A 24,075-nucleotide genomic window follows, 5' to 3' on the forward strand; every position below is an offset into this window, starting at 1 on the left:
ACTGTTCATAATGCAGTTTTATTTTTTTCCTTTGTACAAAAACAAATATAAAATTTAAATCCAATAGAAAGTGTATACTAGCAATGACAAGTTTACATTACAATGAGACAGGACAATGCGATGTGTATTGAACACCACATTAGTTTTAAAACTCTCAGTGATACATGCACTATATAAAAACTGCTAGAACTTTTATTCTATTTCTACCAAGAATATCCAGGTACCAAGATACTCAAGAACCAAAAGTAATCTTGATAGGTGGTATCTATAAAATTAGACCTTTTCCACACACAAGAAGAAACCAACATTAATAGAAACATTTATCATTCTTTGTTAAAATCCTCTCACAAAAAGTCATACATAAAATTCTTAGTAGACACAGAAAAAGCTCAGAGGCTGTTAGCATAGGTAACCATTCAGTAGTTTAGAGAATTTTTTAGACATTTTGAAGAGATACGGTAGTTTTCAATCTGTATTTTCCCCACAAAGCCAGAACTATGTTGACTCCTTTTTCAAAACCTAGTCAGTGGTTAAAACTAGTTCTTGAGTGAAGTCAAAGAGTAGTGTACAAAATATTTAACAGAACAGGGGTGTGCCTGTTTACTTCTTGAAGAAAGTCTTTTTCCACATTCAAGGTTTGTTTATTTGTCCCATAAACAAAATTGTACCTGAGGGATGAAACAAAAACAGGGATTACCATCGTCTGTAAACAGAGTTAAACTTTTCCATGAAAGCACTAAGTCCACAGGGCACAGCCAAGCCACCTCGTCAGTCTTGTCCAGCCTCCCTCAGGTCTGTGAGCCCAGGGAAGCGCATGTTTGGATAGGTGGCCAGCTCCTATTTCTAGAGACACAGCCCTGTTGATGCTCTGTGCAGCCTTGGGATGGGGCCTGCTGCCAGCTCTTCCCCCAGTGCTGGCAGCAGCACCTTGTTCCCCAATAACTGCAATTGATGGTACAAGTCACTGCAAGAAGGGCAATTCTTGGACAGTCAGCTCACAGTGAAGAAAAGCTGTGAGCACTCTATTGGAACACTTGCTTATGTTCAGAGCAGGCTGCAGCAGCACCCCAGATCCTCAACCCCAGTTCTGCCTTGGTCCTCACTATTTGACTGTGCAGAAAGCTGGGTCCTATTCACCAGTTCACCATCAGTAAAGAGCTGATTCCTCTGCACTCAGGGAAACTCTGACTATTAAAGACTCTTCTTTCATACCCACAAACCTGCCATGCTTGTTTCTGTTCACTTGACAGCCAAAATGTGGGTTTTTTTTCCCCTGTTCCAAGTTGTATTCCCAATAAAATAGTCTAAAATTAAAGGCATAAAAGTGCACTTGCAGGAATTTTTTTTAATAGTTATTCAGTATCTCCAGACTTCTTTTGTCACTATTACATAGCTGATATTCAACTTCTGAGCCAAAAAACCTACTTACAGATGCTGCTTACCTGTAGGATTGTGCCGGATGAAAAATACAAATGGTCTGTCTACTATGAACCAAGGAGGGGATGACCTGGCTATTAAAATTGCAGCTTGCGGAAAAAAAAAAAAAGGTTTAAAGTGAGATAAATCAAGCCTCATAATGCATTATACACTCTATTGAAGTAAAGTTTCCTTGCAGATATATATATAGGCTTGAATAAGTGCAGACAAATGCCTAAAACTTACCAACCTGGACATTTAAAGCCACACAGGTCACATGATATTCTTACAGGAAACATTTAAAAAGACATAAGACCCACAGAGAGCCGGAAGTCTTGGGCTGTCACCCAAAGACTGTAGTAGCTTGCTCCTCTTTGTAAGCTGGATAGCCAGAACATGCTACCAGTGCCCTGATGTAAAGTCTCAGTTATGAGAACACACTTCTCTAGAAATAAGCCTGTTAATATTTCTTACAGTGATCCACACTGGCAAGCTGAGATTTTCCTGAGAAATTACATAAAACCCATTAACCAATCTGAGTCGGAGCATATTGCTGCAGTGATCTCCAAGTGGGCTATCTTTGCCTAGTGCCATAGCCTTCTAATGGAGTTTTCCCAAGTCTAACAGTGCAGTTGCTTACTTGTTGCTGCAGAAGCTTTGGTTCCATCTTCACTAACTTCAATTTTTGTCTTTTGCAGAACATTAGATACATGAAGACCTTCTGTTCCTGAAAGACCCAAGGAGGAACAGCACCTTCAGTAAAACTCACGGAGAGAGTCCTGGAGTAGTTTGTAGCTAAGCAGTTCTGTCAGCATGGCTCAGAATACTAAAAGCCGCTACAATCCTGCTGGAATCCCAAAGCTGCAGTGCAGAACAATACCTTTGAATACAGTGACTGAGTAACTACAAAAATAGGGATTAACCTATCTTACTCTTCCTTCCTCCCCCCATTTACTAAGTTTTCTTATTGATGGTTTAAAAGTTAGAAGTGCTCACATGCATTTTTAGTTTTAATTAAAAAAAAAATTATCTGAATTTAAGCTATACTCCTATGTGTCTCAACATCCATGGGAAAAAAAAAGGCACTTAGAAACATACCTTACTTTCAATGAAACACAGGAATTTGTTTCCAAATTAAGCCAGGACAAGGTAAGCTTTTTTGTTAGACAGTTCTATAGAAGCTAATCAGGATTTTAATGAAAGCAGAGAAGATAAATAAGATGACATTTTACAGCCATGAGTTCGAAAGTGTTTACACCCCATTTTCAGATACCAATATTTACAGCTCTGGGCTGGTTCAGTCCTTTAAAGTGTGAATGTTTTTCACATATGCTTTCTTAGAGCTCAAGAAAAAGTCACTAAACACATACTTCGGGGAAGGTTACACACTGTAGTTGCAGAATTTGCTACAGACTAAAATACGGTATTATTTAAGTCCTGCCAAAGATTTCAGATAATGCTCAAGACCCTCAGATTGCAGTATCAAATCTTAAAAAGGTGACCAGCATGATTTACTGCTGTAACGTAAGATAAGGGAGAAAAAAAGCCACTGCAATGCTGAACAGAGGCAAGCAGTCATGCCTGGCTGGCTACAACATAAAACCAGCTCCAATGTCATGGCAACACTTAGCCAAGAGAAAGCAGACAACTGCATTGGTAAAGCAGCAGTTTATTCAGAGCTAGAAACTATGAAGGACCACCACGAATTAAAACAAAAAAAAATAACTTACTTGTTATTTTTGCAAAGTTTGCCTTTGACTGGTCAAACATATCCGTAATACCAAGTGCTTGCAGAGGTTCCTTTAAGTCTGTTTCTGCTTCTGCTGTGAATCTGGTGGGAACAAAAAAAGGACACATCAGTATTATGCAGGAAAGTCACCTAAGTATTCCTTCTCTGTATCAGATGAGATACATATAAATAAGCCCCCAAATACTCCCTGAAGAAGGAATGGATTATGTAAGTACTTACTTTGGTAAAATAACCTGCACTCTTTTTGCTACCATGGTTGTCATCCAGCTTCCTATTGTTTTTGTGCTGATGTGGGGGATGATAGCAGAGAGCGGTGTTGTGCTTTCAGTGGGCAGTGCAATCAACATGCTGATCATTTCCCCATGGTATGGCAGCTCAATGATGTTGTACCACAGCTCATTCGGGGTACTTGTAGTACCTAAAAAAAGAGGTAGAAATAAACCCAAACAAACTAGTAACCCATAGCCCTAATAGCCTTAAATCTCTACTTTAACACAACTACTGCTAGAAGAATCTGCTAAGAAAGCTTTGCCTGCATCTCAAAACCAACTCTAAAGTCCCAGACTTCCTGCTGGGCAACCCTTCCAAAGACATGGGCTCTGTATGGATGCTAGTATGACACAAAACACAGACAGGATGATACCACAGAGCAAATATTCATTTAACATACATACTGTTTCCCAGACATCTCACCAGCCCAGAGCAGCAAGCCAGCTATGTTAGAAGTGACCAGGTCTGTGAATTAGCTGGATCTCTGTCTCAGATCTCAGCTGTACCAGAACCAACTGTGAACTGAGAATAAAACAAAAACCAAGGAATAGCAGCAGACTATCTTTCCAAACTGAAGAGATTTCACAGACAAGCTTGTTCCCCCAAGAGTTATTACAGGACCTCCTGGTTCCTGTCTGAAGCAGTCTGTTGCATTTGCTTAATTTTCTTGCTTAATAAGGATCTGATTGGGAAGCAATCTGAAGTCTTTTGAGATAGTGGAAAGCAGCCACTTCGAGACAGTGCAAGAGGCCAATTAGAGAGATGGAGGGAGATAGCAACACATCCAAGTTACAGCAAGACTGTCTTTGAGCAACCCTCTCCTCCAAGCTCCCTTTGCTTACTATGGGATTTCTGGCATGTGGCTGGGAAGCAAATGCTTTTTACAGTAGTTTCAAGTTAAAATTTGTCAGTTTAACCACAGACAGTATTTCAGGCAAGGTTTTAGGATAGCAGCAAGATCTTATTATCTTTCCCCTTTCTCCATCTAAATCTGTACTTGTCAGCCCTAGTGGAAAATCACCAGCCTCATTACAAATTTAATCTTATTGCCAAGGGCCATGAAACCTGCCCTAAACTCATACTGCTACAGCACCTCTGCTTTGCAGGAATCATGTCAAAGTTGGCAGTTTCACTATTCCTTTTATTATGGAAGTGGTTCTCAGGCTGCAGCCTACAGACCTAACACTGGTTGAAGAAGTCAGCTCCAGGACAGTCACACAAGGCAAATTATCCAAGAGGTAAGTGCTGCTTTCCTAATTTGCTACATGCTGCTATCGTTCCTGATGCAAACTGAACAGGAGGGGAGCTTAGCTTCAGTCAGCTGATGGGACTGAAGATACTTAATATATTTAAACTTTTAAAGATCCCATTGCAAGCATGGATAAAATAGAAACCTTGTGTTAGGAAATTCAGAGATACAAAAACTCAAATGAGTCCTCACCAAATGAGTAACTCAGTGGTATTTCTTTTGTTCCTTTTTAGCCTTTATAGTTTCTCTAGCTTAAACATCGGTCAACATAATGGATATTATAACCATCATCAGAAGTCAAAACCGTTTAAGATAAGTCTTACTAAACCCCACCTTAAGTTATTAACTTCTCTGAAACTCCAAAATAAGCATGTACTGCAGTAGGCTTTCCTAACCTCCCCCAGCTCACACTTTCAGCAGTTCAAGTATTACATTACAACTGCTCTAATATACAAGTTTGAGACAAGAGTCACAGCTGTTTAGTTTAACTTAAGTCTACTAATATTAGTTGAGCACTACTGACAGTAAAACTAGGCATTTAAAAGCACAGTGTGTCTTTCTTTTAGATTTATAGCAAGCTGTATTCTCAGGCCTATTTCTCAGACTGCATTTAACACACATGGAAGTAACTTCCAGGCAGCACTTCTTAGAAGGATGCAACACAAGATTTTAATCAGAGCATCCATCTCACTTTGACCACTAAAAACCCCATAAGGCTGCAAACTAGATCTCTGAAGTACATTGTCAGTCACATCAAGCTGCTGGTGTCAGCTCTGAGAGTCTCCGATGGAAGTCTGGCAGAACCTGCTGAACTTCTTTTCACTTGTGACTCAATCTGAAGAGCAGTTTCACACCTCAGGAGATATAGCCAACATTCTAAGCCAGCTCCTCTGGCTCCCATAGGACTGGAGACTGTGCAAGTCCCATTTCTCTGTCTGCAGTAAAATATAAACTGATTCTACTCCAATCTTTCATATACAGCTCACCACCAGGTAAACCTCTACCATTTGCCTGTTGGCAGCTTTCCTTTATTCTCAGCCCTTATAAATATGTACTTTTCTTTCTTACAGCAAAGCTTAACTAACATGCAGATTTCTCAATTTGGGTGCTTCAGACTCTTTTGAAGGCAAAGGATAAAGCAATACTTGAGAAAGTATCCAACCTTAAGGCAATTGTTAAGTACCTTGCCCCTGCCTGTGCAGCAGGAGATGCTTCTGTAACACAATCCATCTCTATCAGCTACAAGAAGCAACACCACTAAACACCACAGGCACAGCAGGCTCCTGTTTCAGTTTCAAAGGAAAGAGCAAATTCTACATCTATTGCTGGTGATAGTGGGGGTCACCGAGCTTACCACAGCGGAAGATGGACAACTGGGACAGCATAGGAACTTGGTAGGTCTTCCCATCAGCTCCGTAAAATGGGCGCTTCTTTGTATTTTCAGGACGAAATCTTGATTTCCATAAGCCCTTGAAATACACAGCATTGACTAAAACCAGTCTGGTCAAACTGCCTTCAATATCATCTGGAGCTACAACCTGATCAATCATCCCTAGAAAAAAGAAAGGAATTCTTGAGTATTTGCTGTTGTAACACTGGCCAACTGTTCTGAACAGTTAGCCAGCATTACAAAGAATCTGTCACATGTACTACTTTAGACCCCTTGACCTGTGAGTGTGCCAGCTCCTCATGGGGCAATATATTTAAAATTCATAAAGTGAATGGCATTCTTTGTCAAAAAGCAAACTTTTGGGATAACTAGAAATAAACACATCTTGCTAACGGATAGCCTGGTGTTTTAACAACTAACAAGGCTCTACCCTTTCCAGCATGAAAGCAGATCTAAGACTAAGTGGAATAGGTGAAATAGTTTCAGCTGAAACACCTCCCCATTCACACACTGCTTGCAACATTGCTATGCAAAATCGGTGATGTGGTCGAGAAAGAATCTGACAGCCTCATTTCACAAATACCACATCCAACATCATTAACACACTCCTCACGTCCAGGAGGGACTTGTTTTAGCTCCAAAAGGTATCAAACACATAGTTCACCTAGACTGCAAACATGCTGCAAAACGTGATCTCTGGCTTTAGCATATGTAAATTTAATTGGTTCAAGAGGCCTGAAGCATGAGGAGTTCTGTCAAGGCAGGCTTAGTTAAGAATCCTCTGCTAAATCTGAGTCCTAAGAACAGGGTAGTATCTTAGGATAGTTGAGGGCAGTCAGAGCAAAAGCTGAACTACCCTATAGCTTCCCCTAAGTCTGATTTACTGAGTAAAACATCTGGGTTACCTGAAAGCATCTATGTTTGAGAAAGCATGGACCCCAGACAACTGTGCTTAGAGTTCTCACCAGTTACATGAATGCAAAGGAGTAAAAGCTGCTCTGATCCCACGGATGGATGGACACACACCCCAAACACATCCCTCCAGGCCACCACACGGGCACGTCTGCTGGGGCAACAAGACTGCTGGTTCCTGACCCACCAGCTCTAAAACATCACACTAAGGCCAGCCAAAAGAGAGCTTTGAGCAGCAGAACAGAGCTTTCTCTACCTTCCTATCTTTCTCCAGTATTTCCATCTGAACTGGAGGTCTCAGACATCACCCTGCCATGCACTAAGGCACTCACCAATACTCACCCCTTGTTTCATTTTTCACCCATTGGTTGATGGAATCACATGCTGCATTTGGGTCCTCGAAGTCCACGCTCTTGACACTGCACTGAAATACCTCTTTGTTCCTTGTAACAAAAGGCACTTCCATTTTAAAGCCACTCTTTGCAAACACTGCATTGGCAATTGTTACAATGTCCTTATTCTTTTTTGAGACTATCAGCCTGTTTATCTTCTTTAAGGCTTTACCAACTCCTAATTGGAAAAAACATCAGTTTAATTTAGAATAATAACTTGATAAACCAACAGTTACTTTATATGTAAGTATCAATGACATGAAAAGTCAGACATTAAGTGCTGGACTAGAAAAGGAAGACCGAAGCAAGCATTCTGAAAGGACTTCTAAAGTACCCACTTCTGATGTCTCATCTGCATATCACTCCTGGTTCCCAGCAAAAACATGAACCTCTACCATGATGCCTGCTGCACATCTAGCTGACTGCCCAGAATGTTACAGACTGGTTGGGATTACAGTGACGTTCAAATATTACTAGAGCTACAAATCACACTCTTCCACAGAAGGGACTGTTCCAAAAATATTTCATGTCCTATAAGCAAGGTCACTTGTCACTTCTGTGACAATGACAAAAAGTCAAAGGGTCAGCCTGCTCACTCGGAAAAGTCTGCAGGATTTGCATAACAATTGGTCTTGAGCCTCAGAATGTAAAGCAAAAATTGTTCTTTTTACTTCCTTGGCATTTAGTGGAGAAAAAAGGAAGCTGAAAAGATTTTTATTATAAACTTCCAAGTTGAGTCCTAGTTTCCTTAAAGACTAAGTCCTGGCCTACATCAGCTGCAAGCAGGAGTTAATCTCCTAACACATGAGCTTGCCTCTAAAAGAAGGAAAAGGGAAAGTAGTAGGTTCCAGTGCTTAGTCAAGATCCTTAGGACCTGACAGCAGATTGTACAAAGCACTTGCTAGCTCCTTCCCTGTGTGTGAGGGAAAGCATATGGCAAGCACAGAAGAACTGCTACGTTCACCACAGCCAGTTCCCCCGTGTTATGCCTTATCAATGAGTGCTTGTCTACACGGGGAAGCTACTGCCAGGCAGGCAACTTCATGTTCAACCACTGTATCAAAAAGCATCCTTGGGAGGCTGTTGTTACTGGGTTTCCTGTTTCCCAACACAATTTAGGCAGAAAGAGTTCCTGGCTACTTTCTTATGTAGATAAACAAGAGATATGAAATTAATAAATTAGTTCAGCATTATTCTCTTAGCTGCATGTAAGAAAAAGCCTCAGATGGCTTTGCTGTTTCATGTACCACGAATGCTTTAACAGCACCACTGACATGAATTCCTACATGTTCGCTCTCCAATATTATGGGCAAATTCTTTTTGAGAACATACCATAACAGAGGTTCTCAAACTGTATTCTGTGGACCACTGGTGGTCCACGGAGCACTTGCTGGTGGTCCGGGGAGAGCTGGCTGGTCTCATGATGCTGGCTCTCCTCTTTGCTTCCAGCTGCTAAATTGCATTAAAAGACAGCTAAAGACAAATTAAATGCTTTTCAACTATTACCTTTCCAAAGCAGCAGTTGCTACAGTTGCCAAAGGACTTTAAGGTAGTCATGAACAAGAGCAGGGCAAACCTGTCCAAGGACATAGGTAGCATCCCATAACAAGTCTACAGCCAGGCAGTGGCTACTTTCTAAGGTGTTTGAGAACCTCTGTCTCTCACAGTCAGGATTAGGAAGCCTGAAGGCCAAATAAAACCAGATGATATAATGCTTTAACATTTTTGCAAGTACTTAGACTTTGAGCACTCAAATGTTCCTAGAGCTGTTTAGCCCATGAAGAGGTTTCAATCTACATCATTTAGATGTTAAGGTGTCAAATCATTTTGTTGTACTTTAAATCCAGGATCAAAACAGCAAAGCAAATGAAGACAGGACAACATGTTATATGACAACATGTTATGTGACAATACTACTCGAGATTTAAATGTGCACTTACCTCCTGGAGGGTTTTCTATTCTTGGAAGTAAGGCAGAATGCTGGCACTAAGATGTTAAGTCTTGCTGGCAAACACTCACAAAAATAGCATGCAAATTAAAGCAGTAAGAATCTTCAGCCCACTCCCTCTGGAGGGGCAGACATTGGCAGAAGAATATGAACACAGATGCATGCAGTGTCAGGCACAGGCAAGCAGAAATGGCTGTTTCAAGAAGAGGGCACTACAAGAACTACAAATACAGGGATTCTGACAGCAGAAACACACAAACAAAACTGAAGAGCAAAGTGAAAGTATCAATTGTATGGTTAGTTTGCACTGCTTTCAGTGGGGTGCCAAGAAATATCCTCTTGCCCTGTTATCTAAGGAGTGGCACATTAAAGGTTGTTCAGCACAGCCTGAAATGTAGTACGGCCACCTTTCCTCTCAGAGGACCACCATCCACCCTGTTCTAGAATACCAATTTGGCAAGGACAAGGGCAGCTCTAGCCAGGGCCCTGTAGTCATTAACCAAGCTGCTTATAAGCCAGTTTGGGTATATGTACATGCCCATGCTCAAATTGCCAATTAACTTCAAGCATGTCCATTTTGTGCTTTGGTAAACAGAGTTAATTGATGCATGATGCAATCTACCACACTTTGAAAGCCATCTCATACATCATGAAGAGTCTGACAAAACACACCCAAAACCACCTTAGGATCACTGACCATTTACACTGTATCTCATCATAGTCGTCAGCTGCTTCTTGGTCTTGCCATCAGCTCCCAGCTGCAACACCCCCAGGACTGATGCAATCCCATGAGGAGAAACAACAACATTGTCCTGAGGCTTAGCTTTCACTATTTGATTGAAGACCTGGATTCCAACATCAGAGCTAAGCTCTTCCAGAGGATAAAAACTGAACTGGGAACATACAGACATTAAAGTCCCAAGAACAAAGAGGAGTGAAAAGTGCCAGCTCATGATTCCTGGATGGAGATACCTGTAAGAAAACAAGAGGGGGAAGTCAAGTTAGTTTTCACAAGTACAGCATTTTTAACAAATTCTTACTTACCTAAAGAGCAGGCAAGTCTTGCACATGTGCCACACAGCATTCACAGAGCTCTGGTAATAAGACTCACACCTGTGTTTTACTTAACCACTACCAGGATTTTATGTCTAGGGGTTTCCAGATGCAGTGATAATCATGACATAGCTAGATATCAGTGCCTATATGAAGGACAAAAGCCACCAAGTCAGGAGACTACCTCCCACCACACCTAAGTTCAGATAGTTGGTGTTTCAGCTAAATGAGCCTTGGCACTCTATTTAGGTTGCCCTTTCTGGTAAATGAGTGCTGAGTAGTGTTGTGGTATGGTGCTCACCCACTAGTACGTGATGCACAGAACATCATCTGTAGATGAACATATCTGCAGTGAACAGAAGCATATATATATATATGTATGTATGTATGCAGACAGACCTTCTGTTGTGGAAATTTACACCTGCCTAGAACAATAAGAGTTAGCTGCATAATTGCCATTCTCAATAACGGGAACACAGAGGAAAATTTTAGATTTTAAAATGCAAATGTTGAACTTGGAATTTAACCGGTACTTTTTCATTTAAGACAATAGAGCACCTAATGAATACAGAATTAAGTTAACAGTCGAAATGGATCTGCAGGTCTCACACCTGACAGAATTCAGTATCATTACCCAGGAGCTCCCAAGAACTGAAGCAGCAGCAGCAGCAACACTTTGTTCAGGACCCATAAGCAACTGATTATAGAGAGCCAACCCCAAATGTCAAACACTGAGCACTGTAACTACTGGGCTGTATTTCCTCCTCATGGAACTGCATTCAACCCTTTTTGTTAGGGCAAAGAGATAGAGAAACATGCAATAATCTCCAATCTCCTTAAATTATGCTCCCTGTTCACAACCTTTTAAAGACATTTCATTTGCACCATTAACAGCCCTGACTTTCATTTCCAGACCAGCCAGGAGCCTGCTGCCTCACAGAGCTGACTTCAGCACAAAGGCTGCAGAAGGAGTACAACTGAATGAAGTGTTATTTGCACAACAAATGCAAAAACAGGTCTCTGCTACCATGGAGCCCCCTGTGCAGCAAGTGTGGCACACTTGCTCCACTAGGTGCAGCACCCCAGGGTGCTGGGGCCCAGCAGAGCCACAGCCTTGTCATTCCCAGCCTCCTCCCACACAACTCCAAGGAGCTGTGCCATCGCCAGCCTACCTACGCTGTGAGTTCAAACCATGCTGGAGCACTTGACTCCCAGAAAACCAGCTGGTGTTTGTACAGATTTGTTTAATCATCTTTTAATAGCATGTACTTTAACTGTGCTAAAACACTTGAAAGCAACAAATACAGCATTTCCAGTTTCTTCCACGCCATTTGATGGGACAAAGTTGGCTTTGTCAAACTTTGTCATTGCAGAATAAACGAAATGCTGAAAATGCAACAATGCAGTTTAGACATCTTTCTCGCCCAAACCCAACTCTAGTATACTTCTGACCAGAGCAAGTTGCTGGACTGATTGAAGTTATGCAAGAAAAAGTGAAAACGTTGTCCTACAAAGCAGGGTAACAGCCCAGTAAATAATTAAGTCTTTTCCATCAAACTGCTAGTCCCCCAAGGAGTTCTTAAGTCACTTAAGTGCAATTCCTTCCAAAGGAGCTTCATATCAGCCATATACTGCAACTATTAAAGCTTAGCCCAAAATTTAGACTGGACTGGTCTAGCTACAGCTGAGACCCACAGGAAGAAAACCCAAGCATCACAGATTGTGTTTGTGAACCCCAGAGGAAAGTTACGTGAGTCACTCCTAGGTTTGCTTTGCACCTCTCACCACCAGCTACAGCAAGAAAATATCATGGGGGAGAGCCAACAGCCTGACAGGGAAAGTAAACTTGCACTTAAAAAAATATTAAAATTGTTAAGGAATATTCTTCAGGGTTCTTTGATACTAACACAAGTCACCTGAAACATCTAGTTTTGTTCTTCAGGGCAAAGATTCCCTCTTTCACAGCTCCACACTGATACTGCTGCCTTGCAGGAAGCACTCCAAGAAAAGCTATGAAACCTGGAAACCCAAGGGGTAGTTTAAACAAATTCTTAATCCCGGTATTAAACAGACTTATACCTCAACCTAGTATCTTGGCAAAAAGAAACTTCAAGGCCCTAAAATTATTACAAAGTCTTACTAGATGCACTTAGAAACAAGCAACAGTTCATGTTGGTGCAATACACCCTGTCCCATGTAGTGATGGACAGGGACAGGACCAGGATAACAATCACAAAGCAGCTCGAGCTGCAATTTGAGAACCAGACTTTTGACCAAGGCAGCTCCACCTGACCCTGACAGCAAACCACAGGAAACTGGGCTATTTTGAGGGCAGTCTACCCATGACACATTATATGGCAAGAAGCATACTATGAGAGCAGAGGCAGGAGTGACACTGAAATCAAATAAAACAATGTTTCATTGTCATTTACATACTTCACCGGCACAAGCCTAACTGAAGTCAGACATTTCTCTTCTTGCCTTTCCCAGAATATATTGCAAGTCTCCAAGTTTTCTACTTCACTGGTGGCAGTTCCTGACAGACTCAGCATGACAGCCTTGCATTTTCCCCATGACATGTGAAGCCTTGTCAAAACAACCCAACTCTGCTCCCAAGGTCACTGCAGCAGAATTTTGTTGACTTTTTTTTTTTGTTTCCCCAGAATTCTCCGTATTTCCCTGACCTCTCCCTCCTGACATACCATTAAGACCATGGGTTGGTCTCTGTTTTGGAGCACAACCTCTAGCAGATACCTATTCAATAAGTGAAATAAAATCATGCAGTGCTCTGAGCATGGAAAAAGAGTAAAACCACTTTTCATTACAAGTTACAGAGCAGTCGCTTCTTGGCCTGGCCCTGCTATGGCCACTGCATAACTTAACCAGGTAATTGGGAAGATAATTGGATCTTTGAGAAGTGGCATCCCTGTAATTGAAGTTTCTATCATGGATTTCATTAAATTCAACTTGTATGCAGTTCAGTATTAAGAAGTGCATTTGCATATCCTGAAAGAAACAGCTTAAGCACAGTGCTGGAAGAAGAAATCCAAAAGGATGTATGATGTGTAGGATGGAAAACAGCTGACCTGCTATACAGAATATCAACAAGCTTTCAACAAGCTTTCATAACACTGAAGCTAAAAACTTAGTGATAGTTAAATCTGAATCTAATGCTTCAGAAAACCAAACAAAAATACAAGCTACAAGGCATTGTAGCATTTCTTTGCCTATGACCTTTATATTTTTTACAAAGTTAACTGAGAAGGAAAGTGCATAGGCGAATTCATTTACATAAATGTGGGCTTTTGAAAGATGCTGGATCAAAAAAAGTCCCTCTTTAGGGTAGACCGCCCACTTCTTAGACTGAGCACTTACAGGAAGGACAACATCCACAATTTAAACTTCTCAACACGCAATGGAAATACTGTCACTAACCCAAAGAAACGGAGCCAGTGTTACCATACATTGCAATTTGTTATGCAAATGCAGTTCTTAACCCTAATGCTAGAGTTTCTGAGCAAAACAGATCAGTCACACATTCACCTATGAGAGATTCCATTTCCACAGCAAGCACACCGAGAACTCCACTCTCCCAGCCCCACCCCAAGTCCTGCACATCACACTGAAGTACCAGTTATAACTGCAGAGTCTAGCCTAAGCCACAAAAGAATTTTTACACAACTATTCCAGTCAGGCACAGAGCTCTGGGGAAGGCAGAAGATGAAAAGAGCAGCATGTCCTATGTACACCGACAGTTCTGTGTTTTCCTGACAGATGATGAAAAGTCTTCAGGCTACCAACCTTGTGATGAGCTCAGCTTCATGCTGGTGTTGCAAACACCAACTCTCAGACACACTGGGCAGGATACTCAGCCCTCACTAGGCTCAGCTGTTCAGATCACCTCCACAGTAAAGAGTTTAAATTTTTTGGAAGTAGCTATGGACATGATGCTTTCAGCCTGTATTAATGGAATGTTTGTTACGAAAACAAAGTTATATTAATACAGAGTTTTTACTTGTTTAATTTGTGTCTAGAAAAGCACTTGGTGGAGCACGGAAAAGTTCTACCTGCAGCCCCAGGCACAAAAAACTGCTAACAGTAAAGATCTTCCTACAGCAAAAAAGTAGCTTAGCAAGAAATTAGCTTCATTTTCAGAGAACCAAACCAAGCTGCAGCAGTCTTCCCAAGAAGAAGAGAAAATAGTTTGGTTCAAGACCAGAGGCAAAACCATGATCAGAAAAAAATTCCCATATTTAATATCTAAGTTGGAGAAAAGGCCTGCCCTAGAGAGGCTGAGGAACACTTTGCAGTGGATTGAGGATGAAATAATGAACTGTACATAGATTTTTAGATATCTGTAATGACTGCACTGTGAGACACCACCAAGTGTTTATTTTGAAACCTGACTTCTACAGCAGCAATGTATAATCCAAAAGGCTCCTTTGTGCAGTTGCAAAATTGATTCTGTAGCTTCTTTAAAGACATATCAAGTTATAAGGAAGTTTAGACACTAGGCTGCACTTCTGTGAATAGCTGTAACCAAACAGCACCAAGCACAGCTAAAGGGACTAAAACTGAAGAGCAGTCTCACAGCATTGCTGGGCTCACTGTATTAAGCCCCAAAACCTCAGATCCCCAGAGCCCACGTGGCAGGCACCGGGCAGCCTGTGTGACCAGAGAAAGTCAGCCTGGAACAAGCATCCAGGGACCTCTCCAAGTCTGAGATGTTGATGTTTCTATGTCACCGTCATCTGGGCTATTAATTTGAAAGTCTTATTTCAATTGACATATGAGCTGAAAGAAAGCAGCTTCACTTCAGGCAGCTAACCAACTCTCTTCAGCAGGACTGAATAAATACTCAACCAAACTTATTAACAGTCATTAAAGGAGCTGGCTGAACACACAGCAATTGTTCCTCCCAAGCAAGGAGACCACTCTGGTTGCAGAGAGAAGGTCATGTGCTGTGTCTTGTTTTCCAGCTGATGCCCACTTAGCAGCATGGTAAAACACCCCAGCCTCTTGGCAGGCTTCCCCCCACCTCACAGGTGTTTCTGACTCCCCTTTTGCCTAAGCCTCTGACATACCAAAGCCTTCAGCTTCAATATCCTCTCCTCATCCTGAACCTGAGTTCAGCCTGCTGAAGTTCTGGCTTCTTCCACATGACAGATCTGGGAAATGTTTTATCTTCCTTCCACATTTCCTGGTACATCCTGAATGTTGGCTCTCTTTTCATCTAAGAACTCCTTCTATTATTACTCAATACCTGGGAAGTTTAGTATATGCAGAGCGTTTCCAAGAAAGGACGATTGCTAGGTTTCAAACAGCACAGTACTCACATTGCTCTGAAGAGGAAAAAAAGTTACTGTCAACAAGACACAAACATAACTTGTACACAAAGATAAGCTGGAAGTGATGGGTTTTTTAAAGAAATATTTTTATATCTTAAAGACACTGCTCTGACTTCAGGCACAACAATCAGCACTACACACGAATGCAGAAGAATGGTACTGCTTCTGAAGTTTTCCTCTCCCAGCCATAATCCTTTCTCTTTCTATTCCTACTTCTCTCAGCTTTTTCGTGCATTCTGGAAAGCCTGTTCAGCTGCGTCCAACCAGCCTCCCCTGCCAAGTGGGAATTTCCCTGCAGAGTACCAGCCTGGAAAACCAGCTGGTTGCACACAGGAGCCGTCTCTCTGCCCAAGCACTGCTCCCACACGAGCAGGAAGCCGGAGTTCAGCGCTCCTTTATGAGGAGTCCTGACCACCAGCACCTTCTGGGACTTTCTGCTAAGCCTGAAGCAGAGAGAGACAAGCCCCATTTCAAACTGTCTGTAGCCTCATGACCAGGGCCTCCAGGTCACAAGCCAGACTAATTTTTCTCACCAGTTTCTATCTTCTACAGCATTTGGTGGTGGTTTATGGTAGTTAATTGCAAAGATCAATTTCACATCATGCAAAGCTGACCAGAGTTTATTACTTCACCGCTGAGTTGTGACTGTACAAAAACTATAGAGGCACTATTCAGAGTTTCAAGAACACAGATAGGCATTTATGTGTCATTTGCTTTTACTTCCGTCCCTCATTTATACATGACTTAAAAAGCCAAATTTAGGTCTGCTTTATGAAGCAAATACAGTTGACAGGGCAGGGGGCTTACGGAGACTATTATGGAACTGCACAATTCTATCACCATTTTCAAAGTTTAGGTGCTCTCTCGTTACTGTAGGCTGAACTACAATTGCTAAAGTTTCTAGGCATTATTTATTCCTGTATTTAAAGTCGTTTCCATAGAATTCTCCAAGATCTAGTATCAAGTGTTAGGGTATCAGAAAGATTAAAGAAAATTATGTTTTTAATTTACTGGTGTCCCCTTATTAAAGAAGTGGTTTGGTTGATTTTAAGTCCTTCATGCAACGTGGATATTTTAATATAATGAAGAAACAAGCATGGGACAGTCAGCTCATCAAGACTAATGCTGCAGAACCAGTTTCCCCAAAAGAGGGAGCACAGCTGTGTTTCACAACACGGTGGGGAGGCTGTACCCTCTTCTCTGGGCTCACCACAGCAGAGGGAACAGGGGTTCGACAATCATAGCATTCACCCAAACTCAAGATCCCACTTTGAGGTTATTTTTTTGTGCAAGAAAGGCCTCATGGAACCACAGTTCCCACATTTATTGTACACTAACAATGCTCACTATGCAACCACAGGCTCCTTAGGAGCCAAAGGCAAGCCTACAGCATTGCAAGCTCCCATTAATAAGGTACAGGGTGTTAATTCTTTGGCAACAGGCTGTGTAAGTACAGATTTATGAAGTGAACAGTCTACAAGGTGCTGGACTACCAGTGGCTGGTAACATATCAGGTACCTCACCACCACCTTCCCCCTAAGTTCCACCTCTGCTTTAGGATTTTGCCATCTTTCCTTCCTTAAAAAATATGAAAGGGAAACCCTTTATTCATTTTCACTTGTTGCACGTCTCTTGGCATCATCTGATAGCAAGACTCTCACACCACTACATTCCTGCAGCACAGACAAACCTAGTTCTCTTTTCCCAGGTAAATTTCAATCTGCTGGCCAGTGACACATGCCTTGCCTCCAGGCTGGGAGAGTAGAAACAGCCAGGTGGAGATGGCTCCATGGCCACTTGGGAACTGTGCTTGGAGAAGACTGAATGCCAACACTTTTCAGGAGACATCCTTCTCCAGAAGGGTTAAGACACCAGTATCTGTAACACTTGGACTTAAAGAACGGGCAAGCAAAGAAAAAAAAGCCCTGTGTAAGAAATAAAGAAAACTAAAGGTATAGAATTCAGCACTTAAGCCAAGAGTTAATATTTCAGAGCCTTGCTGCAGAGTAGAAGAGAGATGACTATTTGCCTTCTGATTCTACAACTTTTAGGTTTAGGTTGCTCTACAAAAGAGGTACTTATATTTCCTACTAAACAATGCTACACAGCCCAATTCCCATCACTCCACACTCTATGGCTCAGTCAGGGTTTACAGCAAAACTGAAAATTAGGCTTTCTATGGAGGCATACTATTTTTTCCATTATTTACATTTTTATTACTCCTGGGAAGCTAAGAGAGGTGGCAGGATCTATCAGCCACACAACATCTAACGAAAGCCAATGCATGCTGGGTTTAGAGATCCCCAACTGGTAACAGAAGATGGGGAAACAAGAGGACTTTAAGAAAACTCACTTAAAATAATGCATGTAATATTGAATTACTTGTATTATTTTAAGTTTTTTCTTAAATTCCTCCTCCTCCAAGAGGAAGGACTATGGCAGTAATAGTGTTGGCAGTTCTCTAAAGTTACATACAGTCAATTCACTATAAAAATGAATTGGTACTCTAGTATTCTCTGGTCTTAACAAGGACATTTATAAAATCTTGTACTTACACAAACTCACTGATAGCCAAAACCCAATACTTTAAGCATTTGTGCATAGGGAATGCTACCAAGTGACAAAAATCCTTGGAGAGATCAGGAACACTGTTGTAACCATTTACTGCACTTGTGGTTGGAGATCTGCAGAGTAATAAGTGACTGGCCTTTTATTTATTTATTAATCACACTGTAAAACATTAGCAATCAACCACTTCCTATTTGCAAGCTAATTTAGAAACCTTATCTGAAAAAGTAGATAACAAATATAACCCTTAGTGTAACGTAGCCAAGTTATTAATATTTAAAATGAAAAATGTATATCGATTTTCTGTATCCAGGACAGCATCACTGAAACAGACCAAAGCTCACAGGAACATGAGATACTCGTTTTTAGTGGCCTTTTCTCAGCCATTCCAGCTCTAGCTTGAAGGCTACCCAAAAAGGATAAGGACATTCACATTTCTCTTTACAGCACAGACATTTACTTATATTCATCTCTTCCCCCCACAAAGCTCCAGAACCAAAACTAGCCAACAACAAGAGCATCAGAAGTCCCAGATGCTGAAAGGAACAGGAAGGAATTCTTGTGCTGGGAACCCCATCTGTGTGCTCAGGTAGACACCTCCTCAGTCATCTGCAAGAAGACTCACATTAACCAGTAAATAAGAGAATTACCAGCTATTTAAAGACCTGTATTTAAGAAAACACTCTTTTCGTTAAGCCAGCCTCACTTCTGACTGATCCCACTGGCTTTACTACAGGTTTCTGGGAAGGCAAGACTTAAATTTCCACAGTAAAAAATGGGACAACTCAGTATGAACTATGCACAAGAATTCTCCAAGAGCAGGTCATGACCTGGTATATTAAACTGTCTGATTCAGTTCAGCTTGAGAGTTTGTAGGCTGAGTTGTGAGCTGCGTTGGCTGAGCCTCCACGGAGTCCATCACTATTTCTGTAATGCAGATGACGAACCTCTGCAGAGGAAGTAGGCAATTAGCTGGGAAAGCAACCTCTTCAAGAGAGCTGCCAGAGCAGCTGGAGGCCTTAGCTTGTTTAACTGCTGAGAAAGCATGAACAACTCTTTCTGGAAGAGGAGGGTGTATAGCAAGATGGAGACATAGCTAACAGATAATGCACCAACTCCTACATAGCGTTTCTTAGAGTGCTTAGGGATGTAAAGTTACAGAATAACAAAATGGAAGAAGAAAATTTAGTTACATTCAGTTCTCCTCTTGGTTTTGTACCTGTAACCTGTCAGAGCCAATGGGAAACTGCCCCACTCCTGTTCAAACAAAAAACCTCAATCTTCATTCAAGCCTTCAGCCAGCAGAAGCTTACAGCTCACACCAGATGACAGAACAGTCTCAGAAGCAGTGAGATACATCCCTCAATGCGCCTTTCTGCAATAATACAAGCTTAAAGAGCAAGTTGTTAAATAATACAGAAAGCATTTCAGTAAAAAAAAAAAACAGCTTGGCCAAAGCTACATAGCTGATGAACATAAATTCACATCCCCTGTACATCAGCCTAACTAAGAGAGCTAGAATGTACCAGCATTTCTCACTAGGGCTTCTGGAGACTCCAGGGAGATTTACTATTGTGGCTTATAGTCTCTTGGCAACTCATATTTCTCACAAACCAACCTACCTGCATGCCAAGGCCACTACATATACACAGCCTTGAACAGGCTTCTTCAGTTCAGCACTCCCTGGCCATCAGTCTTGATGCCTTCCACAACTGCTTTCATGGTCTCATAATGCTGAAGAGAATTTCAGGCTGCTGTTTCTAAAGCCCAAGACCACAACAGTAGACTGCCTGAAGCCCACACTTTATATCACATGGCAGAGCATGGCCAGCAAAACTGACATTTTCACCACGGGGAGGTAATTCCACAAGATGCCTTCATACTTAAACTGCTTTGTGGCATAATTATCGGACCTCAGCATAAGGCACCTTCTGATTTCAGCCTGAAAATAAAGGAAAAAGCATCTTTCTCGCCATTAAAAATGAACACCAGACCACAGAAAAGATACAGCAGCTTCCAAAATGCACGTTTTTCCAGACACTGCTCAAGGAGAGGTGCTAATGAATTTAGAAAGCATTTCAGTTAGCACTTAAATGTATTTCAAGGCCGTGATAAACAGCTCAAGAACTTATGGCGTGTACTAGCACTGCTGCTAAAATTGCCCCATACACTTCCAGTCCATGATTGCTGGCTCTCACTTCAGCAGAGACCTCAGCTCTGCTGGCAGAAGTATTCCCAGAAGTCAAGTATGAACTAGAGTCTATCTCTAAAGAGAGAGGAACAAGCAGAACACAGGACAGCTTGTATCCCCATAGCATGCCAGCGTAAAGGTTTGTGTAGCTCCAGCTGTAGAATGCTACCACCCTTTTTGCTCTCCTCCCACCAATTTAACAGTCACAGAGGAGCCACACCTGAACATGAACATGGTTGCACATATTCACCTTTCTAGTTTTAACACAAAGAAGCTATCTATTTTAAAAACAAAAACCTTCTTATGTTTTCATAGTTCCCTAACTTACACTGAATCTTTACATTGACACTGAATCTTTACATTCATATGTAGGTGACTGACTACTCCATGCCACCACTACCTGCTCTTCAAGGCCAAAAAGAGACAATTCTTTCTATCACTACACTTATTCAAAAGATGTTTATGGCTAGTATAGGTGCACTGAATTACATGGTTCCTACAGGCCAGCACTTTGCTGTAAACCATGATTTGTTAGCTATGTCACGGGTGACTGGGAAGATGCCCAGAGGCACATAAAGATGACTGTATCTAGCAACAGTTTACAGATTAGTGATGATTATCCATCTTTTCCCTGTCTTCTCACGTATAAAACCTTGGACCCTAGAGAACTGCAGAATTCAGTTAACAAACCAAGTTCACTGGAAATGTTTTGATGATTAGAATTAATTTCCCCATAATCAGTATTACAAAAGCATGCTCTTTCATGCATGCTTGTGATTAAGCAATTCAAGCAGCCCAGGCAACCCTAACCCCAGTTTCCAAGAAAAACCTTTCACAGCTTTTTGAAGAATGAGCACAGCAGTTCCTATCAAGAACCAAAAGCCACAACCAGCTGCACAAGCCAGGTAGATGCTGTGCCCACCACCACAAATCTCCACCCAGAGCTCCCTCTGACCTGATCCTTTGCTGTGGATACATGCAATTCATATGCACCTCCATTGCAATTCCCAGCAGTAAGGTGAGGTGGATATTTTTCAGTATTTATACAGCCACATGCACCTTGATCTAGCCTAAAAATATGTGGTGCAACTTACTGGGCTCCCTGTTTGACATTTTTCTGCCTAACAGATGCTAGTAAGGAACTTCAGGTCAGGAACACGTTTCTGCCTGTGTGATTTAGACACCCAGGCTAAAAGTCTCCACATGCCACTAAGACACGCTATTCTCCTGGTTGTCAATGACAACACCAAACAGAAGCTTCAACACGTCTGTATACACCTTGAGACAAAATTCACTGCGGGTTTCTGTTTTCTTTTTTGTTCTGACATGAGTTTCTATTGCCTCCCACGTGAGATACATAGAGCTATATATAGATATAAATATATGTGTGACTATAGTGATGGCCATATCACCAATCAAAGCAAAGAGCAGTTCTTCTACCATCCTTGTACCTGGGGAGCACATAAAACAGCAGTGCCCAGAGAGGCTGCTTTCCAGCATCTCAGGAGCACTTGATACAATTTGCTTATAGGCTGCCTGACATAAAACTTGTCTGTAATTGTAAAAAGCTGTGGACTAGCATTCATCACTCAAAGGTTGCTCCTGTGCCAAACAGCTGCTATTCTCATGAGTTTAATCACATCCCACAAAACGCTAGATCTCCAACCTAGCACGTCTTATATGCAGCTGAATTAATCTACTTAATAATTCTGCCTTTTTATTTGCATTGGTCTTCACCTCTCGCTCCAAAGACTCATCTGAGCACTCAGCAGGCATGCAGCTGCTTTTCACTTTCCTCAAGGATGTCTGCAGCTTCTCCGAAGCTACACGGCAGCACAGCTGCTTACACCTAAGTACATTTTGTGAACAGTCCCTGCGAAATCAGGTTTCTAATGAATTCCTATGGCAAGCTGGGGACACAGCTCACACCAGAGAAAGGGAAGGAAGAAGAGGTCATTTTTCAGTGCAGTGAAAAAAAAGGTCATTCTACCAGGTTTCTCTTTCAGGAAGTTGCCCAAGAATGCAACTACAACCACTAAAGCCAAACCATGTTCAGAATCATAGGCAGGCATGAGAAAGGGGGAGACAAATAAATCACACTAAGGCCTCTAATCCATAAACAGATATTCCCTAGTTTTATGGGAAATTTGACATTTTGACACCTACTTGTTAGTACAATGGTTTCTCGAAAGGTATTTTCCTGTTAAGATCCTCCAACGTCGCACAAAACTAATCCAAAATACCAAGCACCATTTTCACCAAGAGACAAAGCAGTCTGCATTTCCAAATTTTCCCAGAACGCGATACACGAAGCAGCTCCCGTATCATTCCAAAGTGAGCCGAGGTCAGAGTTTTGGCTAACCAGTTCTCCGCTTCAGCACACAACGTGATGCCCCGAGCCCTACCCAAATCCCGTCACAGTATCAGAATGTCACCCCTTCCTCCCCCAAAGGCCAATGGCCGCAAATGCTTCTCCCCCGTTACCCTGTCATCCGAAAAGCCAAGAAAATTTCAGTTACTAAGTGAGTTATGATTTATTACTTTTATTTAGCGCAACACCAGCGAGCTCTCTCTCACAGCAGACAAGAGACGCGAATGAAAGCGAGCAACTTCCAGCTCCCGAGCTCTCCCAGCGCAGCCGGTGCTCGGGAAGTGCCACCTCTCCCGCAGCGGGGAGCGAAGCGTCCCCCGCGCCGCGCCGGCGATGCTGCTCCCCGCGGGCTGCCAGCCTTAAAACCCGCTTCCTTCGGGGAAAAACCTTCCCTGCTTTCAAAGAGACAACGCGCAGAAGAAACTCAACGCGCCAGAAGCCCCGCTCCAGGCACAGCGCCCACGCACCCGGCGCCGGGAAACTTGTGAGAGCAGGTAACAGGCAGCGCACGCCGAGGAGCCGCCGGAGCGACTGACCCCCGCGGCCCCCGGGCCGTCAGCAGCCGGACTTTGCGTCCCCCGGTTCTCTGCCGCCGGTGCCCCCCCGCCCCGGCCCCATCCGCCCGCACGGCGCTGCCGGCCCCGCTCACCTCCCGCGCCGCTCTCCGCCGCTGCCCGCGCCCCTCCGCTCGGCCGGAGCGCGGCGGCGCCGCCCGGCATTTATAGCGCCCGCGGCCGCCCCGCCCGCCCGCCCGCCCCTCGCCGAGCGCCGCGGGCCCGCCCAGGGCAGCGCTGCCCCCGAGAGGAGCGGGGCGGGGCGGGGGGCGAGCCGCCGGCACCGGCCCGGCCTGGGCTCCGTGTGCGGGGCGGGGGGCGAGCCGCCGGCACCGGCCCGGCCTGGGCTCCGTGTGCCGGGCGGGCCGTCGCCCGGGGCCCCCATCGCCCCGGCCAGGGGATGCCCCGGGGAGCCTCCCCAGCCCCGCCGGCACCAGCCGTGTCGGGGAGAAGGGGACGTGGAGGTGCTCACGGGGCGAGGACGGCACGGCACCCCGGGGGTGGTGAGGGGACCGAGAGCGCCGGGGCCAACTCCGTGCGGCCCTTTGCCGGCAGTGGGTGGTGGGAGGTTGGAGGATTTCGGCCGAGGGACACCTCCCCGTGCGCTCCCCGCTGCTCCCACGCCCTCACTAAGGGCTGAGGAAATGCCTCGGTAGGACCTCC

At 43.2% G+C, this 24,075-nt stretch overlaps 1 protein-coding gene across 3 annotated transcripts; it reads right to left on the minus strand.

The window, feature by feature from the left end:
- On the minus strand, positions 1 to 23,546 carry SERPINE2 (serpin family E member 2). 3 transcript variants are annotated; one of them, XM_040074136.2, is made up of 10 exons: positions 23,508 to 23,546; positions 10,025 to 10,299; positions 8,712 to 8,828; positions 7,330 to 7,557; positions 6,040 to 6,237; positions 3,386 to 3,584; positions 3,147 to 3,247; positions 2,057 to 2,143; positions 1,443 to 1,526; positions 1 to 668 (listed from the first exon to the last, which is right to left on the minus strand). In XM_040074136.2, the coding sequence occupies exons 2-10, from the start codon at positions 10,278 to 10,280 to the stop codon at positions 631 to 633; spliced, it is 1,308 nt and encodes a 435-aa protein (XP_039930070.1). In that variant the 5' UTR covers positions 10,281 to 10,299; positions 23,508 to 23,546; the 3' UTR covers positions 1 to 630. The 3 variants fall into 3 exon arrangements, with proteins under 3 accessions (XP_039930070.1, XP_039930069.1, XP_039930071.1); XM_040074135.1 differs by having other exon boundaries at positions 8,712 to 8,831; XM_040074137.1 differs by lacking the exon at positions 8,712 to 8,828.
- Positions 23,547 to 24,075: the final 529 nt, after the last annotated feature.

This window comes from Hirundo rustica, chromosome 10, assembly GCF_015227805.2.
Source record: "Hirundo rustica isolate bHirRus1 chromosome 10, bHirRus1.pri.v3, whole genome shotgun sequence".
Classification (NCBI taxonomy): Eukaryota; Metazoa; Chordata; class Aves; order Passeriformes; family Hirundinidae; genus Hirundo; species Hirundo rustica.